This window comes from Trichoderma camerunense (assembly GCF_050948025.1).
Source record: "Trichoderma camerunense strain CBS 138272 chromosome Unknown V8C40scaffold_2, whole genome shotgun sequence".
NCBI classification, from domain to species: Eukaryota; Fungi; Ascomycota; class Sordariomycetes; order Hypocreales; family Hypocreaceae; genus Trichoderma; species Trichoderma camerunense.
Window position 1 is genome coordinate 2,606,539 of NW_028145368.1, and position 23,858 is coordinate 2,630,396.

General features: G+C 50.0%; 8 protein-coding genes across 8 annotated transcripts; 5 read left to right on the top strand and 3 right to left on the bottom strand.

Moving 5' to 3' along the window:
• Positions 1-4,644: 4,644 nt before the first annotated feature.
• Positions 4,645-5,006, bottom strand: V8C40DRAFT_234019 (uncharacterized protein). Its single transcript, XM_083213500.1, has one exon. The coding sequence runs from the start codon at positions 4,928-4,930 to the stop codon at positions 4,694-4,696; it is 237 nt and encodes a 78-aa protein (XP_083078275.1). The 5' UTR covers positions 4,931-5,006; the 3' UTR covers positions 4,645-4,693.
• Positions 5,007-5,902: 896 nt separating this feature from the next.
• V8C40DRAFT_261910 (Up-regulated during septation-domain-containing protein) lies at positions 5,903-8,107 on the top strand (the record flags this gene model as incomplete). Its single annotated transcript, XM_083219313.1, has 3 exons — positions 5,903-5,941; positions 5,996-6,305; positions 6,363-8,107. 3 exons carry the CDS (start codon positions 5,903-5,905, stop codon positions 8,105-8,107), a joined length of 2,094 nt encoding a protein of 697 aa, XP_083078276.1.
• An 863-nt stretch (positions 8,108-8,970) lies between these two features.
• V8C40DRAFT_103614 (uncharacterized protein) lies at positions 8,971-9,639 on the top strand. The gene has a single exon (XM_083210690.1). It carries the CDS (start codon positions 9,095-9,097, stop codon positions 9,572-9,574), a length of 480 nt encoding a protein of 159 aa, XP_083078277.1. The 5' UTR covers positions 8,971-9,094; the 3' UTR covers positions 9,575-9,639.
• A 1,848-nt stretch (positions 9,640-11,487) lies between these two features.
• Positions 11,488-15,711, bottom strand: V8C40DRAFT_234023 (PXA domain-containing protein). Its single transcript, XM_083213501.1, has one exon. The coding sequence runs from the start codon at positions 15,294-15,296 to the stop codon at positions 12,051-12,053; it is 3,246 nt and encodes a 1,081-aa protein (XP_083078278.1). The 5' UTR covers positions 15,297-15,711; the 3' UTR covers positions 11,488-12,050.
• On the top strand, positions 15,637-17,113 carry V8C40DRAFT_234025 (transcriptional Coactivator p15-domain-containing protein). Its single transcript, XM_083213502.1, has 3 exons — positions 15,637-16,199; positions 16,265-16,369; positions 16,434-17,113. The coding sequence occupies exons 1-3, from the start codon at positions 16,065-16,067 to the stop codon at positions 16,638-16,640; spliced, it is 447 nt and encodes a 148-aa protein (XP_083078279.1). The 5' UTR covers positions 15,637-16,064; the 3' UTR covers positions 16,641-17,113.
• Positions 17,114-17,250: 137 nt separating this feature from the next.
• V8C40DRAFT_234027 (major facilitator superfamily domain-containing protein) lies at positions 17,251-19,917 on the top strand. The gene is made up of 4 exons (XM_083213503.1): positions 17,251-18,048; positions 18,103-18,202; positions 18,266-18,278; positions 18,336-19,917. Exons 1-4 carry the CDS (start codon positions 17,760-17,762, stop codon positions 19,698-19,700), a joined length of 1,767 nt encoding a protein of 588 aa, XP_083078280.1. The 5' UTR covers positions 17,251-17,759; the 3' UTR covers positions 19,701-19,917.
• V8C40DRAFT_234029 (J domain-containing protein) lies at positions 19,873-21,500 on the bottom strand. Its single transcript, XM_083213504.1, has 3 exons — positions 21,339-21,500; positions 21,072-21,263; positions 19,873-20,958 (listed from the first exon to the last, which is right to left on the bottom strand). Exons 2-3 carry the CDS (start codon positions 21,114-21,116, stop codon positions 19,936-19,938), a joined length of 1,068 nt encoding a protein of 355 aa, XP_083078281.1. The 5' UTR covers positions 21,117-21,263; positions 21,339-21,500; the 3' UTR covers positions 19,873-19,935.
• A 414-nt stretch (positions 21,501-21,914) lies between these two features.
• V8C40DRAFT_234030 (Gfo/Idh/MocA family protein) lies at positions 21,915-23,657 on the top strand. Its single transcript, XM_083213505.1, has one exon. The coding sequence runs from the start codon at positions 22,570-22,572 to the stop codon at positions 23,605-23,607; it is 1,038 nt and encodes a 345-aa protein (XP_083078282.1). The 5' UTR covers positions 21,915-22,569; the 3' UTR covers positions 23,608-23,657.
• The last annotated feature ends 201 nt before the right edge of the window (positions 23,658-23,858 follow it).

A 23,858-nucleotide genomic window follows, 5' to 3' on the forward strand; every position in this document is an offset into this window, starting at 1 on the left:
AGCTGTGAAACAATCGGCTTCTCAGCCGCTCCCCGCCAACTGGGCACCTGAAACGACCGCTAAGCGTCTGTGAAGGAAACAAAGGATCCCATTCCGGGGGTGGCTTCTTGTTTCATGCGGCTGAACTGAGCACTCGAGGTGCCAAATCCACAGACAAGTACCCTAACATAGCCCATCGTTTCAATCTAGACGCGATGAAAAATTGACGAGAATGGAGACCGGAAGGAAGTGATGCGGAGCCGCAGACGCCTTGTTGGAAACATTTTGGCAAGTGTCAGATCGGACAGTTCGCGTATCGTGTCCATGTTAAGAGTGCATTGTCAGTGAAGAAGTGAACAATGATTCGGCTTGTACATTACTCTCCCTCCAAACGCTGTGTTGGGCTGTGTCGCAAGTATACTAAACGCAAGAAACGATGTTCCTGCTGCAAGTCATAAGTGCATCAACGGATAAAGGAGTACTAGAGGGGGTGTAGATGTAGATGTAGTTTCTGAGTGGGAAGAAGAGAAGAAATTTCTTCTAACGTCTAGTCGAGATGCTACTAGCACTAGAAGTATGGAAACATAAAATTCCATCCATAGATTCCCACTCAGCTTCGTCCAAAGACTTCCGTGAAACGATGGGGCTCCGAAAGCCAACATGGAGCGAGTCAGATGGGATGTAGACCGGCTTGCGCCTGGCCCATGGCCTCACTCAAGTTGCTTGACCACCAACTAGAAAAAAGAGTTTTGCTAAGGTATACACTTTAAGTAGTTCCAGTATTCGACTACTCAAGTGCACGTCGACTCATGTTATCTTAAAATGAAGAGCACTTCGTGGTGCCCGAACCCTTCAAAGTTGCTGAATGGGATGGCTGCTTGCGCTATGAGCCTGGACCACTCACCTAAGACTTTGTGAAGGTGCCTATCCTCTTGACAGACTTAGCAAGCAGCCTTAATTTGGGTGACAGCAAACTTCTGCTATTTTGCCTCTATGCAGCATGAGTGCTGCTTCTCAAGATTTACCTCAGATACGACAGGAAGCTATGAGTCTAGGGTACTTAGTCGGTACCATGAGGCGCCAAAAGCTACGCCTTTAATTGAAGAGAAGAACGTGTTGGTAGATTGAGTTGCGTATATCCGAGTAGATCAAGCTCAATTTGTTATCTAGTCATCCTGTCAGGTTAAATATGTTGTCGAGCTTTAATATGAGCTGAGTATTTATCCTTACTCCTCTTTAAAGAGAAGTTATGGACTCAGATTCTCTCATCTGTTATGTCAACTACTCTATTGAGACATACGCTCTGCTTCATATAGCACTAAAGAATTTTCGATCCCCATTGCCTCAGAATTGGTAACCATCCGTCAGTCAAGAAACGATTCGCCACGTCCTACAGACAGGATAATGAGCCTGTCGGACATGATATCTCTACTGCACGAATGTCAGAGCGTATTAAGTTAAAACAGCAGGGTTGAAGATGCCCAGATGAAGATCGAGAGTATGGAACATATGCTCTTCAATGTGAAAAACAGGATCCACATAACGCCTTTATCACGTTTTACTATGGTAAGGGGATAAAAGACAAACATACGCAAAGTTATGCCGACGAGGTTGTGATCGCTCCATGAAACCCAGTGTCCAACAAAACCATGAACATGTTAAAAAGGTAACCACGATTTACAACTAGTTTGAAGAGAAGCTAACCATCAAACCCACATGAGCAGGCAGGGGGGATATAGGGTAATCGAGATACAAGATGGTCGGATGTTATTGGTGCTTGTGACAATGGGGCGTTAGGTATCACCATTGCCATATTCAGTGATGTTTCTCAATCTCTTGTCATCCTCCTTCTCGGATATTAACGAAGCCCTATTCCACATAAGACGTCTTTGCACGATTGTACTATACCTAGAAGTACCGGCAATGTGCCTTGCATCACGGAATCATGTTACAAAGCTGAAAATGGATTTTTGACAAGTCACTTTTCTAGATAATCCCATCTCACATCCACCAGCAGCCTTATACAACCCTACTTGTTTTATAGATGCGTTGCAGAATCCTCTGCTGTTCTGAAGGTCAAGGCGTTGTGGAGTCGATTCGGTGTGGGTGGACGCAACGAACGCACTGCGTTTGACCCAAGATCTGAAACATGGCATTAGCCGGGCCAAGCCAGAGCCGCACTGTTGTTTGTAAAACTTCGTCCATTGATGGTAGAAACGCCATTGGGTTTAGTGCTGAGCACGGAGTGAGTTCAAACCGGCCGGCGCCGGTTCGGATCTGTCTTGAAGCTATTGGAGATCTCATCAATATCACATATCTCCCCAATGCTGTAAATCCACCGGTAATAGATCTTTATTATTATGAATAGAGATTTTTTATAGACAAAACCTAAATATTTTATCATTGTGACTCTAGGGAAGTTGAGTTTTGCGGCTGGAATAAAGAGCCTCCACCAACATCGGCGGCGAGTGGGGCCGGGCATCGGACTCACGGTGGACCTCTGAATAACGGCCACCAAGTTCTACTGTACAATATCCCAACCCTCTGAGAACACACAATCTTCCTGTTTCTCCCCCGCTCGATCAAACAAGATCAAGGCAAAGAGAGAAACAAAGGCCCAATTAGTCCTAAATGTGGGCTTGTTTCCCCGCAGAGCATACTTGTAAGCAGGAGTTGGTTCAGGGGTTGAAACAGCATTGAAACTGGAACTCTCTATCAATATACTCCAAACCGGAGCACAAGCAGGAGCAGGATTTGGCTTCAAGAGGCTCTCAGTAGATAAAGATGAAATTTGCTTCCAATATTCTCTTTGATTGGAAAAAAAAAATCATTGTAAGATGGGAAAATGCCCGGGTCTTGGCTCAATCTCCGAAAAGCATCGTGAAAGGAGATTTGCACCCAATATTGGCAACGCATAAGCATAGTAATTAGCTATCGGAGATATCCGAAATAGAATTCCGCTCGGAAAAAGAGCTATCCGGTGGCAATTACGTAGAGCAGACGCCTGTAAACGTTGAAAGGAAGACGGTTACGGGGCCGATGTGCGCATTCTCTGGAAGTGGGCTAGAATCCTTGACCCCTGCAACTTTCGATTCCGCGCACTGACAAAGACGCAGCGGAGAATACGCCAAGGCTTGACGCATGCCTACCTCTAGAAACAAGAGTCTGTGCAGGCGGAGAATTTGTGCCTGGAAAACAAAATGCGGTGTCGCAATTCACAAACTACGGAGCTGAGATTTGCAACATGTGCCTATGCAGTGACGTGCGTGCATGACAAGACGTGGTATCAGGTTTAGGACCGACGCAGCGTGGCTGCACACGACTATACTAGGTTGAGCACCGAGAAACGGTGCCTTGCATCAGAATGCGGTGCGAGAGGGTGTGCATCACCAAACGGTGATCACAAGATTTGTATCTTTTCATCTACGATGTGACGTAGATGAGACGGGTTCTGGAATACACTTTCGGCATGTGTAGGTGCGGTTTGAAAATTGTCAGGTATAACGACTGTTGTGACCTATTCGGATTGGATCTTCATTTCCAGCTGCAAGATCTACTCCGTAGAGTCTGTGCATAGGCTTGCATAGATGTACAATGATGTACTGCAGACCAAGGACTCGACCTGGTAGGGCGAAATCGCCAAGTAATCGCCAAGATTTCCTCCACAACTACTCAGCTGTTACGTGACTGTATCTTGGATAAAACTACACGAGCACAGTATTGAGCCCATCGGGAATGCCGTGTCTCAAGAACAACATTGAACAATGAGTTGATGATTGAAACGATATGTACGGTAGTGGGCAAAGCAAGTAAACGTCTACGCCATAAGGGCGGGATCGTTGGTGAGCGGATCTATGTACAGCAGAAGAGCCTCATTTTTGAAATCTGTCAAAATGCCTAGTACACCTAAAAAGAATAACTAAGTATAGCCTTGTTAACAACATACACACTTATAGGTTATCATTGGAGATGACCGTCTTGAGAGGTTTGTGTTTCATGGGGGCGATGAGACTGGGAGGGCAGATTTGCATCACGAGAAAAGAGAGACACAAACATCATAGGGCAATCTTGAAACTGTTACATCGGAGATTCAAAAACGACTGGACAATTGAGTCTAATCTGAGACAGGCTGCAGCCTCATCCCATTGATTGCATGCCACCTTGGGGCCAAGAAGAGGCAGATGATCGACTTGCAGCCTCCTTCAGCAGCCCCCAGTGGCGAGGCAGAGGAGAGACGAAGATGAAGGAGCACGACCCAACGTGCACTCAATTACGCTATTCCACAACTACTGTGATGGCTCGCTTACGAAACAAAAGAGAGAGAGAGAGGGAACTCGCCGCAAAGCAGCCCGAGCAAACGCACAGCAACTTCCGCCCCCCTCACCCCGGAAAGTTGCCATCGCATACATCCATACGAGAGAAGGCTGAGTCTGTGACGCGCTAACGGTGACTGGCCAAGGTCGGAGTGGAGATTGGAGAGAGTTGAGGCCCTGCTAGGTGCTACTGGATATTGCCTAGTTGGCCACTCCAATATTGAAGCTTCTAGGTTGGCTCTCAATGTGATTTCGCACCGGCTTTGGACCTGTACCTTATACAGAGTGGGAAGGTCAGGGCAGAGTCACCGTTTGGTTCGCCAGGGGCCGGTTCGCACAACACGTGCAACCCCGGAGCCTTGTCGTCCAATGTCTCAAATTTGACGCCTTGGCTTTCAGGCTTATTTTTTTTCTCGTTTACAGTACAAGGCTGCCAATTCTTTTTGCCGATGTCGCCATCTAATCTCGTCACATACACATGCAGAGTCCCTGGATTGCGCTCCCATCAGGCTCTCAAGGAGCTGCTTCGTCGTCTCATGTACAGTTATTCTCGTGTCGCTAATTGCCCACCTCCAGAATCCTCCGACAAAAGACATGACGGCAGAGCAGAGAGCAAAAAGGCATGCAGCAAACAACATTAAGCAAGGCAGAGGCAAAGCACTGACGCCTGAAACCGAACCCCCACTGGCGCTAGACCCATCAACAGGGCCTTATCTTTTTTCTTCCCATCTTCGCCTGGCCTTCGTCGTGCTTCTTCCCTCGCGTTAGCACACCCCGAATACCGGTGCTAAAACGCAATCGCCCGACAGATCGGATTGGTGCGGGCGAACATCATGGCAGGCAAGGATATCCCAGCGCGGTGGGGAAGACGCCCCAACCTGAAGAACGGGTCGTCTTTTCCAGGGGCCTAGCGGTTTGACTCCTGGCCGCCATGCCATGCAGTGCAGCTGTGCAGGCACTCGTACTTGGAGCTCCTCGAGCCAGGGGTCCGGCCTGTCTATGCCTCTTTTGAAGCTTCCGCCGCAGCCTACTCTACTCTACTCTAACACGGGCCTAGCAAGCTTGACCCTGGTGGCTCTCCGCCTGGCCTGGCATGGTACTTGTACAGCCACCCAATGCACCCGTGTCACAGCCAGCACCTTTCATATCCTTGACACTTTGATCATATCCTTGACACTCGAGCTACAGCTCTTTGGGGCCCGCTGCCTTCTCCTGGCCCTTCGGTTGTGGTGGTGCCTGTGGGTTCCCCCTTCACAGTCGGGTGCAAGCGAAGACGAACAGGGAGGCCATCCATGTTCTCCACGCTAGCCTAGCAGGCCCTCGTTTTGAGTGCAATGCGTCCTTCTTCCAGGCTCCGTCGTCCCGGTAGTAGCGTAGATATATACCCTCTTTCGCCTTGTTCCCAATGCCTTGCTCTCCTTCTTGCCGGATGGGAGAATCGTTGATGATGTTGAATGTGTAGCTCTGTCGTCTGAGGCGAATTGCTATTTCTCATCTCACCTGGGAGCTGGATGACTGTGTCTTCTCTCCATACACGGTGACTACTGCCTTGATTCATAGGAGTAATGGATCATATTGTTGGCTGCATGAACGGGGCTGGACACAGTACAATGTCGAGGCCGTTTTCACCTGCTCTTCAAATGCTTTCCGTAAGCACACTCTCCTCTTTCTCATATACAACTGACTTACACCCACCATCTCAGTCAACGCCGCTGGCGGCTCTATCAGACAGCGAAAAGCCAAATTCTAGAAAGATGCAGCAAGAGGGACAGGGCAAGTATCAGCTCTTCCCCAAGGGGAGGCAGTCGCCTAGCTTTAACAGCAGTTCTTCGGTGGACCCCGAGACCGCTTTTGCAATGGCCATGAACAAGAACAGCGAATGGAGCGAGAAGCCAGGTGCTACTCAAGCGCTGAAAATCAAGGTGAACCAACAGACGATTGGCCGGCGTCGAAAGGTCACCATCCCGGAACTGGGACCGATGACAACGGTCCAGGAGATTACCATGGATTCTCGTAAGATCCCGTCCCCTCTCCAACATCCAACACTCCAGCTCTAACTAGCATCTATAGCAACGATCCCGGGCCGACCACCGCTGCGAGAACGTTCTAGCAGTGCTCCGCAAGACGGAGCAGCACAGGATACAGTCCCACCATTGATCCTTGGTAGAGCCATATACGCACCTCCCAAGCAGATCGAGATCAAGAGACGAGTCATAGACGCTCAGCCTCCTCGCTTGCCTTCACCAAAGCGACTGGCACCCTTGGTCATTCCCGAACCTGAGCAACTGTTTATGCAATACACACAAAAGCCTTCCCCCCCGACACATCTCGAGACTGATACACCACTTTTGAGTACTGGTATCAACCAGTACTTGACTCCTATTAGCAGCTCTACCTCGGATTCCAGCGGCCCTCTCAGCTCGTCTAGCACAGAGGCTACCTCGGCTCACACACTGCCGACTCCCGTCTCAGCATCGATTATGGAGAAGAGTTCTGCCGTTAAGCAATGGGAGCCTCGTATGCCATTGAGTGCCAACCGAGCTGAAGACAGCTCATATAGCCATAGGCGGTTTGCATCTGAATCTCAGGGAGACAGAGGTAGACCAAGGAAGCGAAAAGACCAACACAAGAAGAGCAACTCCCACCCAGGCAACGGCGAAAAGAAGCGATCCAAGAGCGCCGAGCAGCGTGCTTTTGAGGAGCTTCCTTCAGGCTACAAGCCAGAGAAGGCTGTCAGCCAAATGAGCGCCAACGATCTGGGTATCCTTCGCCAGCAGGCTCTCGGCCAGGCTGAGAGATTCGAGGTGCTACGGGTTGAAGATGTCGAAAGCTTATCCAAAGAACTTCGACGGCTCGACGAACGAGCAGAGTACCTTCGCCGCACCTACAACTCTTTGAGGAACGGTCGCCGCAACTTTCACTCTCGCATCTGCCAATATCTTCGGTCGCCAATGCGAGGATCCAGATTGACTGCCGAGTCCATGCTCAGACAGGAGGAGGCGCTGGCCGAGCTGGATGCCTCCATCGACGGCTGGGTGATTAAGCTTGAGCGGACAGAGAACAGGCGCACACGCGTTCGGCAGAAGCTGCTTGAACATATTGCTGCGGCAGCCATCCTGTCTGTCCGCAAGGAGAGCCCTCCGCCACAGCAGCGGCGGCCATCTTCACCTGTACAGCAACCCTCGCCTGTACAAATACGGGTGGTCCAGGATATTGCCACGCCGCCACGAAGCCCTACCCAGACGACTTTCAACAATCGCCCTGAGAGTGCCTCACCCCCGCCTCTGCGCGTGGTGGCTCAAGTGCCCAGCATGATTCTTGAGCTGCCCGCCGAGGAGGTTGTACCTGAAAATAAGGTCGACCTATCCCGAAAGTCTACCATGAAGAGCTCGGACGGAGAGAGCATCCGCATCTACGCTGGTGATGAGCTCTTTGCTCTCCTGACCGACGTCGAGGACGAGATCATCAGGATGAACAATGCTATCCCCGAGCCTAGCCCCATCCCAGAGTCTGCCACACCCGAACCAAATCCCACACCCGCACCCGTACCCGAGCCTGAAGCAAAGTCCGAGTTTCTGCAAATAGGACATGAAGTGCCGAGAAGCAGCAACTTTAGGCTTAGTGCCCAGCCTGACTCTCCTACTCTCGCCCCCTCGCCGATGCTGCCCAAGAGTTTCTTCTTCAAGCCGCCCACTGCTACCAAGGCTATCCACTCTCCCGTACCGCCATCCCCGCCTGCACCGGTTCCTCCTCTCAAGGACATACCAAAGGAACCTGAAATATTCCTCACCAGTGCAGTCTTTAAGCCGAAATGAGCTTCTTCTCACTCTCACCAAATCTTCTTTCTATTCTTTCTATTCTTTCACTCATTTATGCCTTTTACGGCGTTGATTCGGTCTTCTTCTCGTCACTCCTTTGCATAGACGCATCCTGGCCCTGTGCCTAGGGCCATTGATACCCGGTCATGAACCTGCTATTTTTGTTCTTGCATCAGCCACTCGTTTACTACGTGTCATGCCTAGCACTGCATGGATATTTTTAGTTTAATGTTTATTTCTTACACGATTGGAACATCGTGATGCGACAGCGGCTGGCCAACTTGGGCGTGCGCTAAAGCGTTTTCTTACACGATATGGAGTACAGTACATACATCAATCAATCGCTAGACACTGCTGGGGGAAGCGAAAGTGCTCTCCCGGAAATTGACCCGTCACATTGTTGAGATGCCAAACTGCTCTGTTTTGATATATTCCTTCATTCTTGTCTCTCTTCTGTTCTTTTATTTTTACATTTCTTTCAACTCTCTTTTATTTCTATTCTTTCTTTTCTATATTTTTCCTTGTAATATTTTTCTTTGTGTCTTTTGAGTCAGGAAAATGGATGGCCAATTTTGCTTATTGGATTTTCGAGGCACCCTAGCAGGGATAGATTGTTTCTCGAAAGACAGGCACTTGTACACACAAGTCCAAGGCCCTGAAACAGACGAGGCCTGGGCATGGGAAACGAAACAGCTAGCGGGCGGATGATGGCGGATGCCGCAACAGAATAAAAGCATTGGATTTGTATTTTAGTGCATTAGACAGATAATGTGTACGAGTACAGCTACGATTTAGGTAGATAGCGGCGGTTTGAAGAGCCGAGGATTGACTACTGCATTTCTATCAAATCGAAACATTGTAACCCGTTCGGGCAGTGATGGATCTGCTGCATGACTAATGTCTGGCGGTGGTAAATCCTGGGATCATCGTGTCGGCCGACGAAGGCGTGGGATTCGGCCGCAACGGCATTAGCGGGCATGCAAAATGTATGTGACCTGGTTTGTGCGTGATCGTGATGGCCTCAAGTTGGGAGTTTTTAGTGTTTTGACAGCTGTAGGGGGACCACTGACGCCATTCGCTGCCCACCCTGCCTGTCATGTCACTGCACCGATTTTTTCTCGCTTGTCGTATAATCTGTATCTGGTGTTTTATCTAAGACATGGAACTATATTTGGCTACGGGGGTTGGGTGGATGGTTTTAGTGCTCCAAGGCGGACGGACGCATGTCTCACGGCATCTCGGAAACTTGGTGCGGTCAACGTGATTGGACCGGATCATGTCCGAGAAATCACACTCGATGGGCATGGAGTTTCTTTGGCATGCATTATCACAAACGTGTACTTGTATGAGGAGGATGATGATGATGAGGCGAGACGGGGAACAAAGGCGAGGAGTGACGATGTTACTACGGCGAAGTCTGCCGTATGCAAGGCGTGTTGCACTGGCAGGTGCCGAGCGTTTTAGGACGTGGATATGCCGTGCGTGCGTTGAGGAGAAGATGGGACGAAAGGAAGTCTGGGATACGTGCGGAGAGCGGAGGGCCAGGGGGGTTTTCGTTTGGTGGAGGAGGAGGAGGTTGGTGGTAGCTGGAGTGTTTTGGTGATGTCAAGTGACGGCTTTTTGCTGCACGCTGCAGGGCATGCAGGGACTGTTGGACTGGATACATAGCTGTGGATGCGTATTTACAGGCATTGCAGTAGACCTGTATGTACGTGCTACTGTAGCATATGCATGCACGAGAGGGGAAGCGAGGCGAGAAAGCCAGTCATGGCGGCATTTTTGCTGCATGCATGGATCGCGGATGATGGGAGTTCTAGATTTGCTAAGCTGATGGGAGGGGGGAAAGATAACGAGGAGCCGGAATAGAGTCCCCGCAGAGAGCCACATTTGGGATATGGATCCATTGGAAGTAGTTACAGTTACGGAGTATGGAGAGGAGAAAGTGGACAGAAATTTGTGGCTTGCCGGGGATAGAGGGCCTCCGGAGCCGGTGACGAGTCTGGAATAGCTGGATGGAGGATGGGATTCGATAGTGAGTGATTGGGGTTATCAGCTAGGCAAGGAGAGTATTGATATGCATAATTTAGATTGATGGAAAATGAAAAGTCAATGGAGGGAGAAGAAGGACGGAAATTGGAGAGAAGACGGACGAATTGATGGAATTCAGGGGAAGAGATGTATTATCGTGAAGGGGAGATGAACATGCTGATGGGCAATGCGGTACAATATTGCGATGGGCTCTGTGTCTATCCTGGATTGGGTAGGGAGGCTGACGAGAAACTTCGATAAAATGGAAAGCTCTTTTCTCCGAATGTAATTACACTTGCTGCGGTGGGCATACAGACGGATGTGGAATAGAGCCTCATCATCACCATAATCATAATCACCCACGAGGCGCAGTGTAAGTTACGAAGGGGTGCTAACTACGACGAATTGGTAAGCCTAACAAGGGAACAGAACGAATTAACACAGAATAGGCACTAAAATCAATAAACCGGATATGTCTAAAATAGCCATTGCGAGGGAGAAAAAGCTGGGGAAAAGGAAAAAAAAAAAAAAAAACCGTTGAACAATAGCCAGGCCAGGGGGGAGATGGGACCCGTTGACAAGCAGGGATGGGATTTTTAGTGCATGATATTGGAGACGACGCGAGAAATTGACATGACACGTCAAAATGCCTCTGTTTTTTTCTTTCTGATTCATTCGCCTACAGGCAGGTACATACCACGATATGCACATAAAAGCACTCATATGCCAGGTATACATGCAAGGTACCAACTTGGAGAATCCTGGGAGCCGGATGGATAGAGCAAGGGGACACCCCTAGCATAGAGTCATGATCCCGGCGCCCCGGTGGACAAGAAAAGTGATATGCAGTGCTGTATTTCTTGTTCCCCTCTTTGTTCTTTTTTTCTCTCATTTAAATCGTGGCTGCACGACGGTCGATCGTCACTTTATGCCATGCAGTTGACAGAATGAAAAACTTGGTATCGTCACTTTTTTTCTGTCACTTTTGTCAAAAAACCTGGATACTGGACATTGTCTTCCCCGGACACCGAAGCTAAGAAGCAATTGCCGATCCGCGCGGACATTGACAGAAAGAATGAGAAAGGTTACAGTAGAGAAGCGAATCCAGAGCCCCGTTCTCGTGCATCGTAGGCCTACCTGAACGACCCGACCATTGGCATGTCAATATCCGGTTTCCCCATTCGCGCGGATGCTTCGAGTTACATTCCGAGACCCGACGGCGGCTTAATGTTACCTCACTTCTGTGGGAGTTTCCGGGACAGGAAAGAAAAAGGAAAAAACTCTGCACCAGGTATCACGGGTTTGTGATACGAGCCGTTTGCCCCCCTCACTCTTACTTTTTTCTTTTTGTTTCGTAAAAGGGGGTGTAAAAAAGGAAAGATGCGATTAGGCGAAGTAAAAAAAGATGAGCCGTCAACGCGGGAATGCCAGTTTGCCCCGTCTTTGGCTGATCTACTAGTATTACAAGACTGCATTCTAATAAGCAAAAGGAAAAAAAAAGGCCGTACTGCTAGTACTACATAATGGCTGAAAGACATATTCTGTAGGTATGCTTGGTTCAGAAAAAAAGAAACGCACGTCTCATCCCATCGTTTGAGGCAACCACTCCCTTGAATGGAATAAGAAATAGGGGAGCGGGAGCCGAAAGGGCGTCCATTCGTCCATTTACTCCATTGGAAAAAAAAAAGCAAAGAAGCAACCAGGTATCATTTCTGTTTTCCGCCCTCATTTATCATAGAATGAAATGAAAATTAGAAAATATTGGCCGGGATTCCTTCCCGGTTCCCGTAGTTGAGCATTATAAGCCTTCCATGTACCTCGTTGTTCGGGCCCCGAGGCCAACAGTCGTTAACAATACGTTCGGTGGTCAAACTCCGTGCTTCGTACTAACATGCGCGCGTGTCGGCGTTAATCAGTGTGTAAGAACCCTCACTGCCTGCAGTATTAGGCCAAAAATTAGTCCCCGCGCAACCTCCTCGATCTGCAAACAGTCAAACACACGCCCCAGCGCCTCGCCTGTGGCCGACTGTCCCATCACGCCCATCAGGGCCGCCGGCACTCCACTTTGGATCAGAAGCCTGCGGGCCTTGATGGCCAGCTGCTTCTTGTCCTCTTCAGTCAACGGCGCAGGCCAGGATGCTTGCTCCTGTTCCGTGGGCATGGTGTTCTCCCGCACTTTGCGTAGCCCGGATGCGATCCCTGCATCCGAAGTGTTGGCGTCTATCACAGATGCCTGAATGAGGGACTGCACCGTCAGGAGTGAGGGGTTGCCAGGGCGTAACAAAAACGACTTTGCTGCCGTGAGCAGCGTCCGACGGATGTTCCAGGCCGACGAGAGGGTGTACATCTCGTTGATAACGGCAAAGATGAGTTCGACTGCCACCCGAGTTTCCGCTTCGCTTAGCTGCGTGAACTGGCGGACGGGCTTTGCCGGGCTCTTCTTGCCAGATAACGCTGGCGCCGACGCCGACCCGTTCAAGGCCGCCGAACTATTGTTACGGCTATGATCTTCCATGATACCGACTTCCTTTCTACGCGGCTTTGCATCAAACTCGTTTGATTCGTAGTCATCACTAATCTCATCTGGCGGCGGCGGGAGCTTGGTAAAGTCCAGGCTAACCGACGATGGTGACCGGAGAGCGGCCAGGCTGGATGTTCTACTGTGCTCCCTGCTAGGTCGTGCGCTTACCGAAGTAGATATCGAGTCTACCCGGCCTCTCTGGCCCATCCGCAGGTCCGTCTCGCTGGTGTTGGGAGACTGGAAGCTCAGCATTCGCTCCATTGGGGCAATCCTGCTCGGCTGAGTAGCAATCACCGACGACCTCTGGCTATCGAGACTGGCACGCTCCGACCTCGCGGGTGACCGTGCAATGCTATCAACTCGGCTTGCTGTGGTTGATGATATGGATAATCGGTTTGGGTTTGGGGTAAGGTCGATAGATTGATTAGTTGACTTTCGATTCAAGCCAGCCAAATTGCCGAAGACGCCGCTAACGCCTCCGACAAGACTCTTGCCGCCTTCCATGGCTCCCTTGGGACCAATCGACAGAACTTCGAGCATGTTCTTGCCCATTGTTTCCCAGCCAAAGGACTTGGAGTTGCCGTGCGTGTGCCCCTGAGACTTTTCGAGGAATCGCTTCATGCCCTCGCTTTCTGCTAGGGCCTGATACCAACAGGCATCTCGTAGATACCTCTCCAGCTCGCCGCGAAGAGACTCCCTGGTGTGAATCTTCCAGCTGGGCAGCTCCTTGTGAAGTTCCATAAAGGCGGTTGCGCCCGATACGGCGGCAATGCGCCTCAAGATCTCGTGAAGCGTCTCAAAGTCAGAATATCGCCTCACAATCATCCAGCCGGGGTAGTGAGAGGACGATGGCTCGACTTGGATCAAGTAGTCGGTATTTGGCTTGTTTTTGATCTTTCCCATGTCCCCTGAACCATCGTCGTGTAGCGTGAAAGAAGCGTTGTGCAAAGTAAGCGGTGCCTTTTTCGGCGAATCTTCATCGCTATCTACTGGCTGACCAGGAGGCACGATTTGATCAAAACTCGTAAACGACTGATCTTTGCTTTCCTGTGGAGATGATGCTTGACTAACAGAGTCAGTGGTAGATCGCGGCGTATGCGGTGTGTAAACAGTGTCGCTCTTAGTCGAGATACCATCTACAGAAGCTCCGCGAGTCGGGTATCTGCTGGATATCGGTGACAATGTCTCGGATGCAGAACCATTCTTCTGGACCCCCCCATCTCCAGTCGCCAAGTCCATGCTTTGCTTTGAGCGCTCAGATGCCTCTGTCAATGTGGATGCCCTTTTTCGTCGGATGTCATCCTCTGCAATCATGGCGTTCATTCGCTTCATCTCTTCCATAGCTTCTTCCAGTTCCTCATCTGCCTTGCTCAGTTTTTTCTTGTGAGAAGACTCTTTCCGTCGACTCTGGCCTTGATCATTACTACCGCGTCGAGGCTTCGCGATGCCGATATTACCGACATTACCGTCCAAGTCGGCAAAGACATTGTTGGCCACGTCGCGGCCCGTCTGCATACCGACATCGATTGCTTGATTCAAGTTGGGTTCTCCCGCTTCCAGGAGATATACGATCCACCCATTGATCCACTCAGCCCTGCTGCACTGCTGTAGTGTCTGCTCGAGCACGGAATTCGCCAAAATCTCCCGCAAGAAAATCCGAGCAGGATCACAGTTGTAGGCACTCTTGTCTAGGAAACTAAGCAAGTCCTCGGAAACCATCTTGAATTTCGTTGCCTGCTGCCTCTTATTAAGCAGGTTTGCAAGGCGGGAGTCGGGGTTTTCCGCTAGATAATTGTATATAGCATCGGCAGCGTTGACATTTGTGTCGGCGGGCAGTTCGGCGAAAGCAGTGGCTAACTCTGAAAGAAAAACGATAATCATGGATGTCGAATTGGTCAGGAGATCGAGAAAAGCATCGGCTGGTCGCTTGCGGCTCATCCGGTTCGAGATGGCCAACAGATAGGATGTGATGGTCTTGCGGACAGCAAGAGGAAAGGCATGATCCGAAGGCACAAGCGGACTGTACCACCACTTGATGTAGTTTTGGACAATGGCGTCAACCAAGCCGCTCAGGGCTTCTTTAGTCTCTGGACGAAAGTCGTCGAAGCCCCTCATGCGATACTGCTCGTCATCGTCGTCATCGTCCTGCTTCTCGACGGCTCTTACGGTCTTCAAGTCTGCCCAAACTCTGTCCAATACTGCCGGTCCATCTTCACCGCGAACTGCCCTGGCGAACTCAGGGTTCTTAGACTCCCATATGATAAAGGAGACGACGCCACCGAATGCCCCTATCAGCACGAGACCAAGCCGCCCGAGAACAGCATAGGTCACTGCAGAGACTCCGACGCCGAATCCCGCAAGAGTTGCTGGCGTAGCAGTCGCAAAGAATTGGATCGCTCTGGAGGCCAGGGTGACTTCTGGTGGCTGCGCCGGCTGTGTTGGCTCAGCCCACGATGTCTTGGAATCGCATTGTACTCGTAAGCTTTTGTAAGCATGATTACTAGTGATGTTGAGGCTGTCGTGATCCGAGGGCGCAACGTCGCCGCCGTTTGCGCCGGCTCGACCGGTCGAATCGCCCGAGGCCAGCTCGGATGAGTCTTCGCGACGCTGCGCAAGGTCGGTTGCGATTGAGCTCATTGGGGTTGAGCTGGTGCTAGCTTGACCCCAACGGCCGGATTCTCTAAACTATCAGTGTCTCGTGATGCGCGGGAGACGAGGGAAACATGTCCAGCAAGCGCCCAATGCCGCTGATTTTTGGTTACAATAGAAGACGCAGAGGTTGGATGCTGGAATGATGAAGTGCAGGGCGCAGCTGCTGGTCGTGTGTATATGCTGGGTCCAAGGAATTCTTGAAGATGCTCCGCCGTACGAAGCACTGCAGTCTCATAATCCTCCTTAAAGGCGGGTCCCCCTGGTCTAAATTTGGAGCTGCAAGTCGCCCCCTGTTTGTTTCCACAAGCGCAACACGAGCGCTGAAAGTACAGTTGATGGTATCAGGAGAGAATAAGGAAACAGTACAATGTTTTGAAGCATTTATTCAATTTACGTCTTGATTCATTATTTTATTGATTGATAGATTTACTGCCGCTCTCTACCACCTAAATATAGCCATCTCACCTCTTATCATTCATTGGTCGTCTTCACGTGAGCTGGCGTGACTGTTACGCACATGCCCCGCCTAACGCTCCCTCCACGCTGTAAATCACTTTGGGCCTGACGCGTTTCGAAGCTCCACGCGCCGCATTGAGCATCCATTCCTCGGCTTCCCCTTGCGGATCTACGGATATCGCAAACGCAGATTACGATCTCTCATCCTGCGATAAGCTTCTTATTAGGGATCCAATATCATCAGCGTCAACCATCAAACATCACCACCACTCTGAAGCACGCCGGCAGACATTAAACATGCCTCCCAAGCGACGGGCCGTCGATGACAGCGAAGACGAGGTTCCCCCCACTTCTATCGCAAAGAAGAACAAGAGCGCCGCCGCCGCCAGTGCGCCAGATGGCAAAGATGACGAGGGCAACCCGTTCTGGGAGGTGCGATATGACTGACAGCCGATGAAACTGGTCTTGCATCTCGCTTACTCACCGCTTTGCTATAGTTGTCAAACAAGCGACGCGTAGGAGTCTCCCAGTTCAAGAAGATGTGCTTTGTCAACATTCGCGAGTACTACGAGAAGGATGGAAAGATGCTGCCCGGCAAAAAGGTAAGCTCCGCGTGTTCTGGCAAAATAACCATGATCGGATACACGACGCTGATACTAGCCGAAGGGCATTTCTCTGTCTGTCGAACAATACCTTGCCCTGATCAAAGCAGCTCCCGGTATCAACGCAGCTCTGCGAGCAAAGGGCCAGGACGTCGACGACCCCGACGAAATGGATATTGAAGAACCCGAGGTGGCTACAAACAAGAAGAAGTCCAAGTCGGACAAATCCAATATTGAAGCAACGAGCGATGAAGATGAAGGCGATGATTAGACGCGGACGTCTCCCTGTAGACCTTGTGGCATTTGATTATGAAGTCAGCCCTATGGGGCTTTAAATCGTTGGAGTTGGGAGCTTCTACTATGGCACCGCAGGCTGGTGCCTAGCATGAGCAGGAAGCTCGCGGATTCGGGGTTGCAGCTGTCATGGCGGTTGACAGGTATATGATACGCTCTGATTTGTATCGCGATGATATCCCGTAATGACAAAATGTTTCTGAGTAAGTCGCGAGCGACAACTGTCATGTCTCAGTAAGACGATGGACCGATGCAAGGATTTCTCCAGAAAGGCAGCAACAACGTAGAGATGACTGTATCTTGTCTCATCCCACAGCATCGCAAACAAATGTTATTGGATGTCTCTGGACCGAGCCGCATTGGGCGGATGTAGATGTCCAATCACGAGCCGACGATATTCGCAACGATATCACTCGCAAATACTTGACCTTGACTGCTTTAGCGCAGCACTGCAGAGTTACCTAGAGATCCCGTGTGACACATCTCCAATGAAGTGGTGTCGCCAAGGCTGTTTGATGGCAGAGATCCCGGGCCCGTGGCAATGACTAAAGTAGCGCTGAAGCCCCCTATGATTGGCGCACGGGGGCGTCATCCTTCACCATCATGCTCCCTAATGCCTGCAAAACTGTCATCTGGTGTCGATCCCATTAATCTCATCTTGACCACTTCCACGCTGGCTCTTTTCCCACAACTCAAAACCCCCTCCCACTCACACGATATTGCAACAATAGAAGCCCAGCTCCTCATAAACTTCTCAGAAACGGAACACGTGCTTCCCGAGACTGACTTGACGCGATCACGGTGCCTGTTTGCCGCCGTTTTCGGGCTTCGCCTTAGTCGATAAATCCCCCTTGCGTCAGATTACCTAACCCGACGTCGAACTGGCAACTTGATTCCACATCAGCGGCCGGTTCTGGGTGGCTTTTATTGTCTCTCAGCCCTCCCGACACTTGCATTCCTCTTTTTAATCTTTCAAACTCATGGATGGCCGGATCATATAGAGCCAGACAGCAATTGTGTTTAATGACTTAACCTTTCTTAATCTTTTTTTGGGCTTTCTCACCTCGGTTGCGCCGGCGCGACTGTTCCTTTAATCATGATCTCATGGCGGATTGGGCTGGGGCGCACAGAGTCCATGAATAACTACGAGGGCGTTCTGGTTTCTCTAGAAGAGGCGCATCTTCACAGCCACTCGGCGCGGGTTGGACGAGTCGAGTTTGAAAACCAAGAGGAAAGCGCGGGTGACGACGATGACGATGATGTGAATTCAGTAAAGGACGACCAGGGGGAGGGAATGCTGCTGATGAATGCTGCCGAGTACACCATCGAAGGACTAAGAGCAGAGATGAGGCAGGGCAAGCGAGGACAGTGGACGGATTATGAGAGTGAGTATTTGCGACAAAGGTGACGAGAGAAAGTCGACACTAATCCCACAATAGTCAAATCCAAGCTCATCAACAAGGCAATTCAAGACATTGGCATGGGGCGCTACAACTGGCAGCTGTTTATCCTCTGCGGCTTCGGATGGTTTGCCGATAAGTAAGACAATCCATTATCTCTATTTCTGATTCGAATCGTTGACTAACATGTGGCATCAAATAGCTTATGGCTACAGGTGTGCAGAATATGCTGTGCTGAGACTATTGCTTTGTAATGCTAACGGATAGAACAGGGCGTTTCACTAACCTTGCCATCATTATCAGCGGAGTTTGATATTCCAGAAAAGACAGTGAGATATACAACAAGCGCCTGCTTTGTCGGGCTCTCTCTTGGAAGTTTCCTTTGGGGTATTGGGTCCGATCTCTTTGGCCGCCGAATCGCGTTCAACATGACGCTACTTATTACGAGCATCTTCGGTATCCTAGCTGCGTACGCTAGAAGCTGGGGAGCTGTATGCGTCCTCTACGCGGCATTCGGCTTCGGTGTTGGTGGCAACCTGCCCGTTGATGGCGCCTTGTTTCTGGAGTTTTTGCCGGATGCTTCCAGTTCACTACTCACGCTGTTGTCCGTGTGGTGGCCCATCGGACAGCTGGTATCCTCATTAGCTGCGTGGTTCTTCATCGCCCAGTGGCCCGTAGAGATTGGTTGGCGATACTTTATTATGACCATTGGCATCATTACCTTTGCAATGTTCGCCATGCGCTTCTTTCTCTTCCACATGTTCGAGTCGCCGAAATTCCTCCTCAACCAAGGCCGCCAGAATGAAGCAGTTGCTGTTGTCCACGGCATCGCCTACCGGAACGGCGCAAAGACATGGCTCACCTCACAGATTCTCGATCTAGTTGCGGCAGAAGATCCCGAACAATCCAGCAACAGTGCTCAGCAATATTCCATGTCCTCGGTTCCGCGTTCCAACATTCTCAAGGAGAAGTTTAGGGGGTTCTCGGGAGATAGGTTGCGGCCGCTATTCCAGACCAAGACTCTGGCTCTTGCAACATCTCTTGTGTGGTTTTGCTGGGCAACCATAGGCATGGGATACCCGCTGTTCAACGCCTTTTTACCTCAATACCTTTCTCATCACGATGGCGATGCGAGCAGCGAAGCAATGCAAGACGAGACTTCGGCCATATCCGGCGTCACATACCGCAACTACGCCATCACATCGATCATGGGAGTTCCCGGCAGTCTCCTTGCCGCCTACCTAGTCGACCATCCATCTCCTTTCTTCGGCCGTCGCGGAACTTTGGCCAGCTCCACCGTCGTCTCGGCAGTGTTCCTCTTCATTTTTGCGGCGTACGGCACCACACCGACGCGCCAGCTCGTCTTTTCTTGCATTGAGGCGTTTGCCCAGAACATCATGTACGGCGTTCTGTACGCCTTCACACCGGAAATCTTCCCAGCTCCCGTTAGAGGTGCGGGTACGGGAGTGGCCAGCTTCCTCAACCGACTGACGGGTTTGATGGCTCCGATCATAGCGGCCAACATTCCCGGAGACGGGTCCACTACGCCCATTTACATGTCTGCTGTTTTGATCTTGGCGGCTTTTGTGGGCATGTGCTTAATTCCCATTGAAACTAGGGGCGCGCAGCGGTTGTAGGCTTTTTTTGTGTCTGTATAGAATCTTGGGCAGTGCTACGGCAAAGGGAAATGTGGATAAGCAAACTGCAGCAAGTATATTGGCATTCATACATATAATGGCTCTTATTTGGATATTGAGACGAAGAGCTTATCATCATGGGCTAATTGGAATATGGTTCATTTGGTGATCCCTTGAGAATAGATTTCATTTTGTATTAGAACAATGCATAACGGTTACCAATATCTATCATCATCTATCGATTGCCCTTGGCGCCAGCAGGAACATCAACACGTCGCTTTCTCAGCGAAGTGCCCATGGCATCGCGAACCATGGGGTCAGCACGAATTGTGTTTTGGACCAACCATTCTCTCATCTTTCCCTGTAGATTAGATGTCGCCTCTGCATCCCCCTTGAATGGCGTCATCTCCATCTCCATTAGTCTCGTCGAGTCGGCATCAAACTGGCCCGTAATGGCTTCAAGGCGGTTCAAGCCCTGCACGAGTAGCTCGTCCTCGTCATCGATGGATCTCCTCGATGGCGAAATGAGCGGGCCGATTTGTGACAGGGCAATGTAGATGGTGATGGTGAGTTTGCGCGCAAGCTGTATAAGTTGGAACGGTAGATATGGCGGGTGAGTTGCCGTTTTGGAGAAAAGAAAGTTAAGGCCCTCCAGCAACGACGGAAAACTCGGCCGCGTAACAGCTTGAATCTCGAAGACGCACAGGGTCACCAATATCAACCATCGGTAGAACTTTCCAAAGTCCATGTATCCCAGCAAACCCAAGATGTAAATAGACCCTGCGGCAACAGCATAGTGCGGCAGGATTCCTGAAAAGACACCACGCGAGACGTAGTCCTTAACCGTGACGCACTTTTGCCACGCTACAGTCTCCGGTCCGAAGCGTTCGTAGGCGAAGCGCTTCGCGGCATCTTGCAAGGTGTCGCTAGCAGCCTTGAGGTGGATGAAGTAGGAGGCCGAGTCGGAGGCGTCGCTGCCAGTCTTGTCGGGGTGATGAAGCGCGGCGAGACGGCGGAAACGAGATTTGATGTCGCGATCGGTGGCGGAAAAGGGTACGCCTAGATCGGTGTAGAAGGAGCCTTGGCGGCGGAGGTCGAAGTCGGCCTCGTAGATGGTGTAGGAGAGGTAGATGGCTATGACGAGGATGTGGATGTTGCGGCGGTGGTGATTGAACCGCGGGCTGCCGGGCTGGGGCTTGGGGTCGCCGGCGCGGATCGTGAGGCCATAGTAGATGGTCTGGATCCAAGAGGTTGCGATCTGGGGGGCGTGAGAAAGCACAAGTTAGCTGGCTGGCTGGTGTCGTGTGCAAGTTGAAGCAGTGAATGAAAGACGAGATACTGCGTTATCGAGATGAAGAGAGTGGTACTTACGTTGGGGAGGAAGGACCACCCTATAATGGACAGGAATTGCGACATGATATATCGTGCAGCATTGTGGTTGAGATGCGAGCTGCGGGTTCAAAGGCAAATATATGTTGGTGTTTTCTTGAGGACAAGCTGGCCGGCGATTCTTATCGATAAAGTCTGATGTAATCTTTTTGCAGGGGTCTTTTCGATCCGGCGCTTTGTTAGTGAGTTCATGCCGAGATGTTAGTGGCAAAGCAGTTAATAGAACAATGTTCGAATGTGGTGGCTAACACAATGCTAAATCGTAAGCTATTTCTCGCGGTTGCAATACTAATTCAAGTATTATTTCAGGGAATTTTTCTGGAAATAACGATGGAATTTAGGGAAGAGGAACCAGCGGATTGTTCAACCGCTACGACTTATTGCACAGTCATCCATGGCTTTTATAGAAAGATATACTCAATCAACAAAGGGAGCTAATCAATAATGTAGAGACGTCAACAGGCTTGCTAGTTGTTTGTGTGAAACCCTTTGTTTGCTGGTGGACAAACATTGTTGTATAGCTTTGTTGGCATACGGCCTTTTTTTGCAGCCCTCGAAGGGTGTGATGTCAAGTGCAGCTTAAACTCGAGGCGACATGTTATCCCGCGTCTTAATGTCATATGGAGCTGTTTCACAACATCGGAACCACAATAACAGTAAAACAGTAAAACACATCGTGTCAAATAGCGGACGAGTTCCAGCTCGACTTTAATTTTAGTTAACTTTTTTCCATCATTGCTTTCAGAGTCCGTAGATCATATGTAAGCAAACCCACTGCATTGTTACATTCCGCTTGGCCGATGACTCTTCAACCCTCTAATATATCTCTCTCAACTGAACGGATTAGTAGAATCTGGCGCAGAACCACCATCGCACTAACCTGACTTGCACCGATTCGCGCCAGCTACTTGTGCCCATGGCTAAATGCCTGAATGCGGCAACCAAATATGAACCGATCTACGAGATGTTAAGCTTCCACATATCAGGCATCACGTCGGGTTGTGTTAGATACGGTTACTAGTTCAATAACCAGCCAATGGGGTGTTTTGAACGCTAAAAAAGAAATCGCTTGCAATGTAACATTCCTACACTATTAATAATGCCATAATGGGGAGAATACCGATGCGTGGCCGGCACTTCTAGAGTAACTCGATCTCCGAAAGTACTGAGCGGATCGATGAAGCTGAATCTGAAAATCTGGATTTTCTTCAGCATCAAAGCTACTGCTGTCACATGGGCTTACGCCGGACTTTGCTGGTATTTCCAGCCCCTCCTAACAGACTGCAACAATGGAGAATATGCAAGGTTACATCAGAATTTGTGTGTGGGCATTCTGAACAGGTATATTTGAGGGTAAACAAACTTGCAATAAGTAGGTGACTTTGAGAATTGAGATCAGTCCTTACAATACAGTCAAGCGGGCGTATCAGCTTCTGTTTCAGTCTCTCAGGCCTCGTTTTGCTCAATACCACTCACTAGCATGAGTCGCAAGCCGCTATTAGTTGTCGTTATTGGCGTCGGCCAGATGGGAACCAGCCATCTCCTCGCATATCATCACAACCCCATGTACAAGGTCATTGGTGTCGTGTCGAGGAGCGCTGTTAAATTACCAACCGAATTGAAAGAATACGAGAGCCTCGCTCTTCCGAACCTCAACGCAGCTCTGTCGCTTAAGCCAGATGTGGTGTCAATAAATACCCATTCTGATACTCATGCTGAGTATGCGGTGGCTTCAATGGAAGCAGGTGCTCATGTGTTTGTTGAGAAACCTCTAGCAACATCTGTTGCAGACGCAAAACGAGTTGTGGACACAGCGAAGCGAACCGGGAAAAAGCTTGTCATTGGCTACATTCTCCGTCACCATCCGAGTTGGATCGAATTCATTCGACAGGCGAGGCTTCTTGGGCCACCTTTCGTCATGCGCATGAATCTCAATCAACGCTCAGAAGGTAATGCATGGAACATTCACAAGCGCATTATGGAGACGACTAGCCCAGTGGTTGACTGCGGAGTGCATTACATTGATGTGATGCTACAAATAACAGACAGCCGTCCTGTTCAAGTCAGAGGAATGGGAGTTAGGCTCAGTGATGAGATTGACAAGGATCAAGTTAATTATGGCCACTTACAGATTACATTTGAGGATGGATCAGTGGGCTGGTATGAAGCCGGCTGGGGCCCAATGATATCCACGACAGCGTTTTTCATCAAAGATGTCATGGGATCTAGAGGCGCCGTATCGATTGTCATGGATAGCAATGCTGATTCTTCGGACGTGAACGCACACACCAAGACAGCAAATATCAAGGTGGCCCCGGTTAATGAGAAGGCTACCGTAATATCCATGAAGGGTGAGCCTGGCCATGATGAGCTCTGCGCACGAGAGCAAGACTATCTACTAGAGTCTATCCTAGAAGATCGAGACTTATCCAAGCATATGGATGATGCTGTTCAGTCCCTTGCAGTTGTGCTAGCAGCGGATAAGTCAATGAAGGAAAATAGGGCGATTGATCTCTAAGAAGACAATAGACGCTATAACTAGACTTATCTAGGTATTATAAACTTAACATGTCAACAGTTATAATATGTACAGTTGAACACAGCCGGACTAGATGCATGTAGGCCAAGCCAACTTTGTAGCCTCATTAGAGGCTGCGTACAACAAAATCGGCTTGGCTGTAGAATGTATTAGTCGGTTCTTGAGACCATGGACATGAAAGAGAAGCTAAGACTTGCAAAAGTAGATAAATGTAGCGGGAGCGCAATGTT

Excerpts from the sequence above, each read along its gene's own strand:
- V8C40DRAFT_234023 (XM_083213501.1), bottom strand. The coding sequence starts at position 15,296 with ATGAGCTCAATCGCAACCGACCTTGCGCAGCGTCGCGAAGACTCATCC.
- V8C40DRAFT_234019 (XM_083213500.1), bottom strand. The coding sequence starts at position 4,930 with ATGTTGTTTGCTGCATGCCTTTTTGCTCTCTGCTCTGCCGTCATGTCT.
- V8C40DRAFT_234027 (XM_083213503.1), top strand. The coding sequence starts at position 17,760 with ATGATCTCATGGCGGATTGGGCTGGGGCGCACAGAGTCCATGAATAAC. Across the intron at positions 18,049-18,102 it reads ACAGTGGACGGATTATGAGA|TCAAATCCAAGCTCATCAAC; the intron begins GTGAGTATTTGC and ends ATCCCACAATAG.
- V8C40DRAFT_234029 (XM_083213504.1), bottom strand. The coding sequence starts at position 21,116 with ATGTCGCAATTCCTGTCCATTATAGGGTGGTCCTTCCTCCCCAAC. Across the intron at positions 20,959-21,071 it reads GGTGGTCCTTCCTCCCCAAC|ATCGCAACCTCTTGGATCCA; the intron begins GTAAGTACCACT and ends CACGCCCCCCAG.
- V8C40DRAFT_234030 (XM_083213505.1), top strand. The coding sequence starts at position 22,570 with ATGAGTCGCAAGCCGCTATTAGTTGTCGTTATTGGCGTCGGCCAGATG.
- V8C40DRAFT_234025 (XM_083213502.1), top strand. The coding sequence starts at position 16,065 with ATGCCTCCCAAGCGACGGGCCGTCGATGACAGCGAAGACGAGGTTCCC. Across the intron at positions 16,200-16,264 it reads AGGGCAACCCGTTCTGGGAG|TTGTCAAACAAGCGACGCGT; the intron begins GTGCGATATGAC and ends GCTTTGCTATAG. Across the intron at positions 16,370-16,433 it reads AGATGCTGCCCGGCAAAAAG|GGCATTTCTCTGTCTGTCGA; the intron begins GTAAGCTCCGCG and ends TACTAGCCGAAG.
- V8C40DRAFT_103614 (XM_083210690.1), top strand. The coding sequence starts at position 9,095 with ATGTATGTGACCTGGTTTGTGCGTGATCGTGATGGCCTCAAGTTGGGA.